Source organism: Cervus elaphus, chromosome 5 (assembly GCF_910594005.1).
Source record: "Cervus elaphus chromosome 5, mCerEla1.1, whole genome shotgun sequence".
Taxonomy (NCBI): domain Eukaryota; kingdom Metazoa; phylum Chordata; class Mammalia; order Artiodactyla; family Cervidae; genus Cervus; species Cervus elaphus.
Window position 1 is genome coordinate 103705475 of NC_057819.1, and position 15117 is coordinate 103720591.

Consider the following 15117-nt stretch of genomic DNA (forward strand, 5'->3'; position numbering starts at 1 on the left):
ATCTGTTTCTGTTTCTCTTTTGTAAGTAAGCTCATTTGTATCATTTCTTTTTAGATTCCACATATGAGGGATGTCATACAATATTTCTCCTTATGTCTGTCTTCACTTAGTATGATAATCTCTCAGTCCATCCATGTTGCTGCAAATGGCAAAATTTTCATTCATTTTTATGGCTGAGTACTATTCCATTTTATAGACCTGCCGTATCTTTTTTAATCCATTCATCTGCCGATGGACACGTAGGTTGCTTCAATGTCCTGGTAATTGCAAATAATGCTGTTGTGGACACAGGGGTGCATGTATCTTTTCAAATTAGTGTTTTTGTTTTTCCAAAATATATCTTAAATACACAGAACAGGATGTCAAAGTGCCCAGGGCTCATTTAATCAAGTACATACTGAAGCAGAACGCCGGGTCACCCTGTACGAGGTGCCGAGGCCACAGCCAGGGATGAGGCCCTGGTCCTGCTGCCCCAGTGTTGACACATGGTGATGGGAAGGAGGCCCCTGGGAGATGGTGGACGAAAGGGCTGGGGAGACTGCCTGCCGCCGGTCTTGCTGTGGTGCCCTCAAGGTGCAGGCTGTCTGGTGACCCCTGTCCTGTCGGCAGGGCCTCTTCCGAGTAGCCCCATCTGCCTCCAAGCTGAAGAAGCTCAAGGCAGCCCTGGATTGCTGTGTGGTGGATGTACAGGAGTGCTCGGCGGACCCCCACGCCATCGCAGGTGGGCCCTGCTGCTGGAGGAGCTCCAGGGGAAGGGGTGGGCATGGAATACGTACAGCCACTGTCGGGGACACTCGGCCCCTGGCTCCCCGCCATGCTCCGGGCATGTCCGCTCAAGACCCCACCTTAGGCCTGGTTGCTGTGCCCTTGAAGGAAGGCCTCCCCATCCCCAAGGTGCCAGGGGAGGGGGTGATGGTGGTAACACGAAAGGGGAGGCCCTCACGGCCACGCCAGAGCCTTGGATCCAGGCATGTGGCAGCCACCATGTGACCTGGTCACGAGGGTTGGGAAACCTTTCCCAAACCTGGCCCCCCTGGTGACACTGGCTGGTAGCAGGTGTCTGCCGCATCCCGGCAGCTCACGGCCCATACGGTGTTCACGTCCAGGAGCTCTCAAGTCTTACCTCCGGGAGCTGCCAGAACCTCTGATGACCTTTGAACTCTATGACGAGTGGATTCAGGCTTCCAAGTGAGTACGCTGGGTCTCCACGTGTCCTGTGGGTGCGGTTTATGTGGAGCCTTGATTGAAACTGTGCGAGTGTGCCACGTGGGATCCGGCAAGTCTGCATCTTGGTGTGTGTCGTAGGGAGAGGCTTGTACGTGTGCCCGGAGAGCCAGGTCCCCTGGTGTGGGTCGCAGGCTGGAGCCACAGAGTGGCCCAGAGCCCCAGCTGGGCCTTCGAGAGGACTCAGGGAGGCCCCGGGCTCCCATCACCTCTCAGACCCCTCTTCACGCTGCCCATTCCCTGCCATGTGACAGGTTTTGGTTTCCCAAAACCTCTGCCTCCTAGGCTCCTTCTGACTCTTTGGGTCCCACCCTGAAGGTCACCTCAGAGAGGCGTCCTTCCTGACAACTGGTGCCCAGCAGCTGGTAGTTAGAGTCTGCCCTATCCCCCGGGTTCTCTGCAGGGACTGATCAAATTCAAGGCTGTGTTTGTGTAGCTGGTTGGATTGTGAGCTGATGGGGGGCAGGGAGGGATGACCGTCTCTTCTGACTGCCTCCCACTCCCTAACCCCTGTGACACTGCCTGATACGCCAAAGACCCTCAGGATGTGGGTGTTGATTTTATTTTATTTTTGCCTGTTTTTTGTTTTGTTTTGTTTTGTTTTTTGCCATGCTTGGCATGTGGCATCTTAGTTCCCTGAAAAGGGATCAAACTGTGCCCCCTGTATTGAGAGCGTGTAGTCTTAACCACTGGACTACAAAGAAAGTCCCATATGGATGTTGATTTTTCATTGAAGGAAAGACCTTGGCAGCATCTGCCTTTTGACCTTAGAGAGGATTGATGAGCAGAAAAGGGAGTTTTTCTCGGCTTGGTCAGGATGGAAGCAGGGACTTCTGGGGGCCCCCTCGATGGCCGTCCCCTACCTTGGGTTGTGAGTCAGAGGGTCAGAGCTGAGCCTCCTGGCGGGGGGGAGGGAGGTTGTTTACTTTTCAGTTTTTCTTGTTAAAAGGTTCTTTCAGCATAAGGCCTTCCTAACCCTGTAAACCCTGATGGAGGTTTTCGTAAAAATGTATATTTAAAAATGTAGTCCTAACAACAGCAAATACATATATAGACCTTTCAGTAATCTCTTTTAATCCTTAGAAGACCTATCAGTAGAGAAACCCTTCGAGCAAGTCTCTCTGTAGAATGTAGAATCCTTTGGTTGTGGAAACTATCCACCTCTGAGTTGTGTCTTCAAGGGTCAGATATCCTTATGTCTATATGAGTTCATGTCGTTTACTTGTTCAGAAGGTGTTTATTGAGCGTCTGTTACATTCCACATGCCGAGAAGCTTAATGTGCATTAAACTATCTGTGGGCCTGGGCACCACGCCGTGGTGGCGTGAAGGGGAGCTGACCTGTTTCTGGTGTCCTGTGCCAGAACCAACCTCCCGATGACATCACAGCCCCACCCACTCAGGTGCAGGTGTCTGCCCTCCGTCCTCACCTGCTGCCCCAGTTCACACTGACCTGGGCCATGTGATGTGTGCAGGGGAAGTACTGTTAAAACAGCACAGCCAAGACTGAAAGATTATTGAGGGGGAAATAATAAAAACCGAAGATATGAATGAAAATAGTTTACTGATATGGTCACTGACAACGGCTGGTTCCTTTTCTCAAATATTTCGATGGCTGGTGAGTCTGAGTACTGGTAAGACTTCATTGGTCCGTACTCAACCAGTTGCTTTTCCTGTTAATTTTCCAGCATCCAGGACCAGGACAAGAGGCTCCAGGCGCTGTGGAACGCATGTGAGAAGTTGCCCAAAGCCAATCACAACAACATCCGGTGAGTGGACACTGGAGACGCTGGGTCAAGGTTATTTAAGCCTCAGACACACGTTTCCTGGCCAAAAGGCATGGTCACTGGCAAGCTTGGGGTTACACAGTGTCCAAACCATATTTAACAAGCAGGCTCTCTTTTCAACTTCAAGCCATCCTGGGAGGTTGTGAATTACCATCCTGAAGATGAGGAAACAGACTGAATGGGGCTGTGGGATGTTGCGGGCTACCTGACCAGCTGCTGGCTGACGCAGTTCTTTGGTTTGCAAGGAGCAAGGGTGAATGCAGGTTGCTTTCAGATACCAGGGTTTATTGTAAAGACAGGTGCCTGTGGATCCCAGGGGCCATGCTGACCAGATCCTGAGCTGGACTTGGCAGTTGTGTCCTGGAGCCAGGCTTCAGGAAGAAGAGGCTGGGAGAATGTTCTCTGGTTTCCACTTGTCACCAGCAATTTTCCATGTGTCTGTCTCTTACTTTTCTCACCCTCACCCAGGTTTCACTTCCCACTGCTCTGCGCATCTTTTCCCTCCCAGGCTTATGCTCTTTTCCACTTTCTGCTTCCTCATCACTTTGCACCAGCATCGCTCCTGGCCCTCCCCCCGTCCTTGGAGCTTCCTTAGATGCATATTTTCAGCTGCAGCTCCTACTGCCATCTGCCTGATTATTTCTGTTTTCCTGTTAAAAATCCCAGGAGTGACTTCTCATGGCGGGTCCTAAGACAAACATAGGATTTCTGTATGACCCAGCAATTCCACTTCTGGGTGTATTTCCAAAAGATTGGAAAGTAGGGACTTGATTTTGTACACCTACATTCATGCCAGCGTTATTCACAATAACCAAGAGGTGGAAACAGCCCACATGTCCAGCAATGGATAAATATAGGTGAACAAAAAGTACATACAATGCAGTATTCAGCCTCAAATAGAAGAGACATTCTCATTCTTGCTACAATATGGGTGAACGTTGAAGGCTATATGGTAAATGAAAGAAGCCAAACACAAAAGGGGAGATTCTGAACAGTTCCACTCAAAAGCAGTACATTCAGTAGTCAATTCATAAAGATATAAAGTAGAATGGTGGTTGCCAGAGTGTAGAATGGTGGCTAAGGTAACTGGGGAGGGGTCAGGAGCAGGAGGTGGACTGTGATTTCATGGGTGTCAAGCTTTAGTTTGGGGTAATGAAAAATTCTGGGGATGGATGGTGGTGATGGTTGCATCACAATGGAAAGTAATGCTAATGAACTGCACACTGTAAAATGCTTAAAGTGTTAAATATATACAAAATTGAAAGAAAGCATCCCACGAGCAAGAATCAGATCAAGAGCAAGAATGATTCTTGAAGTGATGCTGGGCCACTGGCCAGTCCGTGGATTGACCATGCTCGGCTCAGGCCCCATACCTGGTCAAGGCATGTGTGGCCTCTTGGAGGGTGTGATGCAGCCGGATGTGGGTGGAGGTGGCCCATCAGTGGCTTAGGGTCTTTGTGCTCTGTGGGCAGCAGTCGCTGAAGGAGCCGCTTCGCTGTGGTCCAGGCAGCCTGGGGCTGGACCCACTGTCTATATAACCAAGAGCCCGGGAAGAGATGGACTTTGGGGTCTGGGGCCTGTGCGGGACCAGGCAGGTTTGGTATAGTTTGGGAAAGCTCTCTTTATGCTTCATTTGTGCACAGCTACTCACTCACTGATTTGTTTTTTTAAATAATAGCTTTATTGACATAACAATTCATATGCCATTGTCCCCTTTTAAAAGTGTGCAATTAAATGGGTTTTTGTAAATCTGCAGAGTTGTGCAGCTATGACCACTGTGTAATTTGAAAACATTTTCATCACCCCCACAAAGAAATGCTGTTCCCATCAACAGTAACTCCCCATTTCTGCTTACCCAGCCCCTGGCAAACTCTCATCTATGTTCTGTCTCTGTCGATTTGCCTGCGCCGGGCCTTTCATACAGATGGAGTCATTCACCTTGGGGTCTCTGTGTCTGGCTTTTCTCCATTGGCATCAAGTTTCCGAGGTTCATCCATGCAGTAGCATGTGTCAGTATTTCAGTCCTGTTCAGGGCTGAGTAGTACTCCACTGTATGGATGGGACCGCGTTTTATTCATCTGTTCGTCCCTTAATGGATATTTGGGTGGTCTCTCCTTTTCAGCTATGATGACTAATGCTGCTGGGAACATTTGCGTCCACATTTTTGTGTGGACGTATTTCTCTAGGAGTGGAATTGCTGGGCCACATGCTAAGTCTAGGTCTAACGTTTTCTTCACTGGCTCTCATAGCCCCACTGAGACACTGCTCCTAGCATGAAAATGTCCCCACTAGTGACAGCTACACACTACTTCTCACCTCTACACACAGGGAAGATAGGAGGTGACAGAGGTTTGAAAAGAAGGAGGGAATTTCTGGCATCATGCCCTGAGTCAAAGGAAGGATGGAGAATTTTATCCTGGCCACAGTTTGTTGAAGCAGACATTTACAGCTAGCCCAGGACACAGCCCAGGAAGAGCTCTGTCTGTTTTTGGAGCATTCTTGTGTCGTGACATGTGACACATCTTGATTATATTGTAGGATGTATGAGTCTTCTTGTCAGTAAAAGATGATTCCAGCTGGTGTTAGGGGACCATGGCTGGTATCGAGCCCTCATTAAACCTGGTCCTTCTCACATCCTTTCAGATACTTGATCAAGTTTTTATCCAAGCTCTCAGAATACCAAGATGTCAACAAGATGACACCCAGTAACATGGCCATTGTATTAGGACCCAACCTGCTATGGCCACAAGCTGAAGGGTGAGTCCAGGGAGGAAGGGGTGTGTGGGTCACATTGGGGGCTGTGGGGGCCTGGGTGGGATGGCCAGATAACAACTAGCCTTATTTATGTGTCAGGTCATATGCCTGTCTTGAGCTGGTCCTTCTTTAGACTCAGGAGGAGGCCCAGAATTCTTCAGATCTTTCCTGTTGATAGTCTCAGAGCCAGGCCTATAGCCAGGGTCTTTTCTGAGCTCATCTGGGTCAGCACCAGGTCTGGCAAGCTCTTCCAGGCCCCTGGGCCCTCTGTGGAAAGCACATCCCAGCACTGGGATACAGAAGGACAGAGTGCTGTCTTGACAGAGAGAACAGAGCTGGGAAAGGATGAGTCTGGCAGTTGTGAGAATCAGTCCTCAGACTTGGTGATTTTGTGTGTGTTACTCACTCGTCTCCTATAGGGAGGACTTCTGGGGGATGTCTCCATTCTGTAGACATGGGGAGAGGTTCAGAAAGGTGAAGTGCCCTCCCCAAGAGGACACATGCTCTCAGAACCAAGTGTGCAGGCTTATGGTCCAGGGCCCCCTCCCTGCCTCGGCTGCTCACCCCGCCTGCCCTCCTCTGCCCTGTGCCCTCAGGAACATCACGGAGATGATGACCACAGTCTCGCTGCAGATCGTCGGGATCATCGAGCCCATCATCCAGCACGCAGACTGGTTCTTCCCCGGGGGTACGTGGCAGCATCTGATGTGGGAGTAGGCTTCTGTGGGAAATGGGAGGTTACTGTGAGTTCTGAATCTTTGAAATCGAGTACCACTGGCCAAGGGGGGGGGGGTGTGTGTGTGTGTGTGTGTGTGTGTGTGTGTGTGTGTGTGTGTGTGTGTGTGTGTGTGTGTGTGTGTTTTTAAGCCCCCTGTGCATACCACCTTTGGCCAGTGGTAGAAAATCAGGATAAAGAAACAAAGGAGATAGGAGTTCAAGGTAAAACTCTGTAGGTTCTGTGGCTGAGCTCATGAGCACTGCAGATAAATCGGCTGTAGTCAGGAGGGGATGAGATGAGACTCCATTTGAGAGCCCACAGTTTTAGTGAGATCTCTTTCTGTTTCTAATCCTGTAATTTTTTTTTTTCTCTTTGGTTTTCTGAAAAGACATCCCATCATCATTGTCTACAGATAGTAATATTGACTGTTATTTTCTTTTCTTGACTAATTTCATTGGCAAGCACTTCAGCAATATCAGATAACAGTGTTGAGAGTGGGCATTGCCCTTTTTCCTGATTTGATTTAGACCACTCTGGCATTTATTTCAGTCTTAAATGTGAGGATTGAGATAGATGATTCTGCCATTTTTTTTTCAAAAAGAAAATACCCATCTGTTCCTGTTTGACTGAATTTGTTTTGTGAATCACAGATGAAAAAGTGCTTTATTAAGTCCCTATTCTATTACATGCTAGGTGAGCACATGGGCTCACCTGGTAATAGGACGAAATATAATAAGATGAGTTAATATCAACAGATGATCTAACATTGAACCATGGGATGAGATTTTCAGGGGTGACCCATAAAAGAGTGGCCATTTCTCTACTGGTTTCCCTCCTACCCAGGAAGGGCTTGGCCGACTCACAGACCGTGTGCATCTATTCTGTCTTCCCCGCAGAGATAGAGTTCAACATCACGGGCAATTACGGGAGTCCGGTGCATGTGAACCACAACGCCAACTACAGCTCAATGCCCTCCCCAGACATGGACCCCGCCGACCGGCGCCAGCCCGAGCAGGCCCGCCGGCCCCTCAGTGTGGCCACAGATAACATGATGCTGGAGTTTTACAAAAAGGATGGGTATGAACTCGCGTCCCTTTTCTCGGCTTTGGGGGAGGGAGGGGTTGACTGAGATGAACGACAGGAAGGCGGCGCTTAACCACCAGCAGTTTAAGTGGCCCTGTCACCTCATTCCTGATGCCAGCAAATGCTTTGGAATTTGTCTTTTAAATGTGGTTTTTAAGCAATTCCGTTCCTGCATGAGGCGTCTCTAGCTGGGGGAATACCCTGGAGGGTCAGTTGTGGTCCTTCGCTCCCAGGTGTCTCTGCATCAGAGCTGGGCTCCCCGTCTCCCTGGCCAGACCTCGTCTGACTCCCAGTCCCCTCTGAAAAGCCATCCAGATGACCCCTACGAGAAAGTTGTCACTGTGGCATCTCGGGGCGTTCAGTGTCCACTGGCCCCTATAGTATGGTCTTCTGAGTATAAAGAACCAGGGTCAGGATTTCTGTGGATAGAGAGCCATCTCTTTGGGACCCCAGGGTCTGCAGGCAGTTTCGCAGGTGCTGCTGGAGCCTTAGGGGTACAGAGGCTAAAACTACGTAAGTCAAGCCACCTCAGCTAGTGCTGTGTGGATTAGTCAAGCTGACCCTGCCAAGTTTGGTCAGAATTGTGGATTTGTGGCCTGGATCGATAAGCTACTAAATTTTGAGGGTGGTTTGTTATGCAACGAAAGAGAATCAGAACAAGCTTTTTAAAAAAAAAAGAAAAAGGACACTGGGGACTTCCCTGGTGGTCAAGTTAGGTTGTCAGTTTAGGTTAGGACTCAGAGCTTCCATGCAGGGGGTGCAGGTTCAATCCCTGGTCAGGGAACTAAGATCCCACATGCCATGCAGTGTGCCAAAAAAAGAAAAAGGATACTGAGGCCGTGCCCCCCTGTGTAGCTGCTCTGTCCAGTCCTACTTGACGTGCCTGTAGCAATGCCTCTTCTGCTCCAACCCTCAGAGGGCCTCACCAGGTCAGCTGACAGCGGCAACTGAACCCACGGGCATGTCTACACAGAGACCTTAGCCTGGAGGTGCTGTGATTTGTAATGTTGTTGTTATTCAGTTGCTAAGTCATGTCTGACTCTTTGCGACCCTCTGGATGATAGCCCACCAGGCTCCTCTGTCCTTGGAATTTCCCAGACGAGAATACTGGAATGCGTTGCCATTTCCTACTCCAGGGGATCTCCCTGACCCAGGGATGGAACCCATGTCTCCTGCACTGGCAGGCAGATTCTTTACCCCTGAGCCACCAGGGAAGCCTGTAATTTGGAATAAGCATGTGTAATTGAGAGGTTCAGGAGCAACCTGAGGTGCTCTATGGAACACAGGTTCCACTGATGCTTGGTTATGTTGGGGCAGCGGGGAGGAGATAGACACCCGGGTCTCGTGAGTTCCTGAGACACGTGATTCAACACATTGAAGCCTCTTTCCTGAATGTATGAGTTTGTGGGGTCTTTTACATGCTGTGATCTGTCACTCTTCACAGGGGGCTATGGCATCCTTTCCCAAGTTTATTACATCAAAAAGCCTGTTGTCATGAGATAGAACTTGTGTTCCAAGGAGCTTGCTGTTGTGATTGTGGATACTGGGGTCCTCTGAAGACCAAGTAGAAAGATGGAGAACCCCAAATGCAGCTACTCTGAACAGGGTTGTGGAGTGGTGAGAGGGTGCAGGAATTTTTCTTCAGACAGAGCTTGAGGTTCTGGGTACCATGGAAACCTTGACTCATATTTGGGGCTTGGGTTGTCAGCTCGGCCTTCAGGAGGCGTGTTCTTGGCCCAGGCTCCACCTCTGCTTCCACATTTCCTGGATTCACACATTTGTGGGTGCTGAGACAAGGTCTGTGAAATGTTGCCTGGTGCCTCCGGCTTGTTATTTGTCCTGAGGAGGTAAAGAAACTTAGTTATGCATTTAGGAGAGGAATGATCCCTAGAGGAGCTAGAAATACTTGATTCTGGCCTTCCTGGGGGAGTGTGGGCAAGGCTGAGCCAAGATCTTTAGGATCCTTCTTACTCATCTCTCATGTTGGCATCTACTGTGCCACTGCTGCCCAGCCTCCAAGTTCATCTTAAATGGTCCAGGAGCTCCCAAAGCTCCTGTGGATTTTGGGGGAGATACCAGGCTTTCTTGCTTCCTTTCTCTCAGCAAGTATTTGCCAAATGTAACTGATCTTCAGAACAAAAATCGAAACCTTCCAGATGAGGATAGACTTGTTGTTCAGTCATGTCCGACTCTTTGCCACCCCACGGACTGCAGCACATCAGGCCTCCCTGTCCTTCACCATCTCCCGGAGTTTGCTGAAACTCATATTCATTGAGTCGGTGATACTATCCAACCATCTCATTCTCTGTCCCCTCTTGTCCTCCTGCCTTCAATTTTTCCCAGCATCAGGGTCTTTTCCAGTGATTCCAAATGTAACCAATCTCTAGATGAAAAATCAAGGTCTATCAGATCTCTGTATACTTAAATCCATACACTGGCCAACACCTCTGGGTAAGACCTTTCCTGACCAGGATTCAAAAACAGCATGACGGGGACTTTCCTGGTGATCCAGTGGTCAAGACTCCACGCTTCCACTGCAGGGGTCGTGGGTTTGATCCCTGGTTGGGGAACTAAGATCCCGCATGCCACATGATGTGGCCAAAAATAAAAAATAAAAACAGCATGACAGATGTCTATCCTACAAAGGTCAAAAAGAAATATAGCTGCTAACCCCTGACAATTCATCACTTGGAACGGTCCAGAGCAAACTTCTGTTCCCAGTGATAAATGTTTTCTTTCTGTAGACACCTGTTCTTATGCTGAAATCTCCAACTTTCAGATTTTTCTTTTCTGGGGCAGGCCTTTGTCTCCTAATTTTTAAGGTCCTGCATCTTATCTTTTCCCTGTGTGGCCTGCCAGGTTATAGTGTGAAGTATTAGTCACTCAGTCATGTCTAACTCTTTGCGACCCTGTGGACTATAGCCCACCAGGCTCCTCTGTCCTTGGGATTCTCCAGGCAAGAATACTGGAGTGGGTAGTCATTCCCTTCTCCAGGGGATCTTTGTGACCCAGGAGTCTAACTTGGGTTTCCTGCATTGGCAGGCACATTCTTAAGCTTCTGAGTCACTAGAAAAGCCTAGCTTAGGATAAGCTACTCTGCAATACGAGGTCCCAATAGGCTAGGAGTGAAGCAGGGAACAGTAGCCTTCAGTGGAGCTGCCTTGCTAGCCAGCCTGCCCTGTGTGAATCCCAAGGGGAAGCAGATGAGAACCTTGAACGGGTCCCCTCCTGGACTCTTGCCACGTCATCCTGCTTTCTGCTAATTGCTCTCCAAGCCCTTTGCTTCTCAGGCGTTCTTCATGGCCTCTGGCTTCTCGCCTCTGCCTTGATTCAACTATAAAGGGATCTGAAAACCAAGTTCTTCTCATTCTCACCAGAAGCAGTGGCTGTGGGGAATTGTTGACATCCATAAGCGATGTGGGTATCTGTGAAGTTTCTAAGGGAGTTGGTTGTTTTCGATGGATTGAATCTGATGTTTATTTAAGAGTTTCATGCTCTACCGACTGAGCTAGCTGGGCGGCTGCTGAATCTGGTGTTTATTTAAAATAACACAAAGTTATTTGATTCTTGTGACTATTACTTCTTTGTGTGACAGAACAATGAGCAGAAACTTGTGACCTGCTTCTGTGACCTTCTGGTTGTATTCTACTACCTCTGAGTAGCTCCCTTGCTCTTGGCCACATGCCAAGCAATTTTATAAATTTTGTCTTTGGGTGGAGTTCTAGCTAGACATTCAGACACTTAAATCTGCCAGTGTTCCAAGAAAATTTTCATTAGCCTCTGAAGGTAAACATGCTCTGATGCCTCCAAGATTGTCACTGTTGTCATTGTGACTCATTGGTCCGTAAAGATTTTTATTGCCTTTTGAAGACATCCATGAACCATTGATGCCTGTTCCCTGGGCACAGGGCATGCTACCTGCCCCACAAAAGTCACTTCAGCTGGGAGAGTGGTGATGACAGGTGGCTTAGCTGTTTATAAAAGCAGGAGCGTCCATTCACCTGTTGATTTTTGGTTGCTGATGCTTTGCTGCTGATATTTAGTGGGTCTCATCGGTCCTCCCTCTGCGTCCTCCCCATGGTGTCAGTCCTCCCTCCGCCTCCTCCCCTTGGTGAACCAGGAGAAGATCACCAGGTAGCCTGGTGTCTGGGGTCTATGGTGCTGGGAGATGCGGTTGATAATAGAAGGCGTTCCCCCCATCAGCCCTGATCCCAAAGCCCATGCCTCCCATCTCAAACAGGGAAGGTCTTTCTAAGTGAAAGAGAGTATGATAAGAAAGAAAACCTGCGCGTATGAGACTGCCCTTCTTTAGGGCTCTTCTAGGAACCACAGGGAACAGCATCACCAACCATTGCAACAAAGTGGTGTCAGTTTGCTTCTCCAAGTGGAATGTTAAGCTTTTTGCTCTTTTTCATCCTGATAAATTTAGAAGCCCAAAGAGCACAGTTTGATACTTGCCCACAGCTTACTTTAAATACCAGGGGATGCCATTGGACCCTGCTGCAGAGTTTTGAGTGACCTACGGGGGTGACTGGATCCCCTGTAGAAGGTGCCTGTTTATTGGTGGGGGGTCCTCAGAGCCAAGACGACTTGCAAGCTGGTTGGTAGTGGATCCCAGAGAGAGACCATCTGCCCCCAAAATGCTTTGGAGAAGAGAACTATTAACACATTATTGGCCAGAGGTGTATTAACACCACAAGCGTTAGCTTCTGCAAAAATGCCCCGGTCAATAATGTGTTAACAGTGACACTAGACAGGGGTGGCGTGGTGGTGGTGGGGGTGTCTCCCCTTCGGGGGTCTCCCCTCTGCCCTCCCCAGGGGAAAGTGTGTCAGAGGCTGTCCCTTTCTGTGTGCCCGCTGTACCACCATCCTCCTCTGTGCCCCTCCTGGAGGCTCCCTCCCTGTACATTTCCATAAAGGACCACATCCCACCTGCTACCACCAGTCCCCAGCCTTGAACCTTTGGTTTGACTCTCGCTGCACCTCTGCAAGATGGGCAGACTGTCACGGTGTGGGAGCTCAGTGCCTCTGGCCAGCGTGGGTGATAGTAAGCAAGGGGCAGCCCTCTGCTTATCCCCGGTGGAGACGGGGGACTGGCCGGGGTTCTCCTTGCGTGAACATCTGTGTCTCCCTTAACACTGGCAGTATTAGCTCTTGCCATAGTCAGTGAAGGCTTTGACTACGTATCATGGAACCAGTCACCTCCTAGACCACAGGAAAGGAGATTGACCACCTTCTAAGTCATATAACTTAGAAAAGAGTGGATGGCTGCTTCTGTGGGTTTTTTTCCCTTCCTTGTGACATGCCCCCAACCCCCACTGCAAGCACCAGTGTCAACTCTTCAGCTTCTGTCTTTATCCACCTGTGAGCTTGGTAGGATGCTCTTCACCTGTGCAGACAGGAGTCACTTTAACTGGAGAGACGGACTAAACAAACAATTCCAAGGCCCCGTGGAAGCCCCAGGCTTAGCCCCTGACCCTGACAGAGAGCCGCTGTGTGTCCAGAGGCAGGCGCAGTGTTTACCACACTAATGTCTGTGTGTTTCTGTCCCTGCAGCCTTAGGAAAATCCAAAGGTACAGTATCCTCGGGTAGCCACGAGGCCACGTGCAGTCCATGGGAATAGCGAGCGGTGCCTTAGCGAGCTCTGCAGGGGTGAATGTGCGTGTCTGGTTGCTTTGGCCGATGTACTCAGAGCTGTGTCCCCTCCCTTCTTGAAGTGGAATCGGGGGCGGGGACTGACCAGAGCATGATCAGCCTCGCCCTGCTCTCTAGACCCTGCAGAGGTTGTAAAACAACGTCCTGGGGCTGGCCCGGGAGTCCTGAGTCGGTCCTGTGCTCCCGGACCCCCAGGTGACAAAAAGGATGGATGTTCAGGTGTCCCTGCTGGTCGGTGCTCTGTTCTAGTCGGATGCTGCCCGCCCCCCTCCCCCGCCCCGCCTCACCTCCACCCTCCACTTGGGAGGAGTGGGTGACCCCCCACCCCCAGAGAAGCCGCTCTCTGCTCTGAGGGAAGCTTGGGTTCCAGGGAGCTTGACGGGCACGCCGCGGTCCTAAGGCCAGCAGTGCCCGGGCCGCCCCAGCCTGGAGCTGCGGGATGCTCCGAGGAGCACGGCCGCCGCCTCGCTTCCTTGGTCCAGGAGCTGCTCGGGGCTGCGCTGCTGGCCGCTTCGTGGGGACGGGAGCCTGGCGCCCTGGGCGCGCAGCTAAGCCTGGGTGTCTTTGTCCCCGGCCAGCATGGGCGTGAGGGTCATGGACACGTCGTGGGTGGCTCGAAGAGGCTCCTCGGCCGGCCGGAAGGCATCCTGCGCCCCGCCTGCCATGCAGCCCCCCGCCCCGCCCGCCGAGCTCACCCCGCCCCTGCCGTCGCCCCTCCCGGAGCAGTCCCCTGAGGGCCCCGTGGTGCCCGCGCTCTCTCCATCCGGCCTCGGCCTCCAGCCTGCTGCTGAACGGACCAGGTAAGTCCGGGTCCGGGGCGCTGCCCCCCACCCGACCCCCCGGGTAGGCTAGCTTGCGGTGCACGTGGATGAGGGGTGTCGGGTTTGCTGAACAAGCTCAGCGCCGCATGCAGTTGGTCATGTCCCCCGTCCCCTTTCTAAGCATCCTGGTTTGGCTTCTGCTTCATGCTGGCAGCAGGTAGGGATTCACAGCCCCTGTATGATCAGAGAGCCCAGGCTTTTTGAGAATAGCATCCCAGGCGCACGTGTAAGGTGGCAGCTTGCTAAAGCAGGCGAGGAAGCTGAGTTCCCAGCTCCTCTGTCCCCTCCTGTACTGTTACAGCTTGTTGCCTGTTTCGAAATTTAGAATTTCAGTGGTTCTCCTCTGCACTCCTCTTCCTTTAGATGCATAGGGGCCATTTTTACTGCTAAAATGGGTGCAAGTCAGGTAAAGAAGGGAGGTGACAAGATCATGTATTTCATCCTCATGAAGGAGGAAGAGTTGGGGAGCCTGCTCGTTCCAGTGCTGGTTCCATGAGCTTTTATGGAGAAAGGCCCTTGTTCCTCCAAAGATGGAAAGTGTGATCTGAGCCAGTACAGGGTCACTGGTCCCCATGGGCGCATGGGAGGAGGTCCCCCCAGCCCCCCTTGAGAGGGGCATGGTCAGAGGGGATTCTACCAGCGGGGTTGCACAGACCCCTTGGCCGTTTGTCTCTGTTCTAAACAACAATTCAGAAAATTAAGAAAGCCACTTCACCAGGCCCACTGTGCATTGTTAGGAATTGGGAAAATTTTGGAGACTTTGGAAATCTGAACCTTTTAAGCCAGTCTTTGCATGCAGCTGTGTGTGTGCACACACGCACACAGATGCCAATCCCCTAAGTGAAGGGGTTGCAGGATTTTTTTTTAATGTGTAGAAAGTATTTTCCTTGTGAGATAGGAAATGACAGAGTTGGCAGGGGTTGGCGATGACCCTGGATGGGGTAGTCACTGATGGCTCCACCAGAAAGGACAAGGAACCGCTTGGCTTACTCCGGCCATGGAATCACGGGCTTTGGTTTTGTTTCAGGATGCAGGAGGGGGGGGGGGGAGAGGAAGCAGGGGCTGCTGGCTGGAGG

The 15117-nt window shown here is 50.7% G+C and overlaps 1 protein-coding gene across 4 annotated transcripts in view; it reads left to right on the forward strand.

The window, feature by feature from the left end:
- Positions 1-15117, forward strand: part of ARHGAP44 (Rho GTPase activating protein 44) — a 119677-nt gene that overhangs the window by 97469 nt on the left and 7091 nt on the right. For 3 of the 4 annotated variants that reach the window (XM_043903887.1, XM_043903888.1, XM_043903890.1), the window contains 8 exons: positions 610-721; positions 1107-1188; positions 2911-2991; positions 5653-5766; positions 6360-6451; positions 7378-7558; positions 13121-13138; positions 13799-14020. In XM_043903887.1, coding sequence (XP_043759822.1) covers positions 610-721; positions 1107-1188; positions 2911-2991; positions 5653-5766; positions 6360-6451; positions 7378-7558; positions 13121-13138; positions 13799-14020 — 902 coding nt within the window. The remainder of the gene's footprint in view (positions 1-609; positions 722-1106; positions 1189-2910; positions 2992-5652; positions 5767-6359; positions 6452-7377; positions 7559-13120; positions 13139-13798; positions 14021-15117) is intronic. The other variant, XM_043903889.1, reaches the window with a different exon arrangement.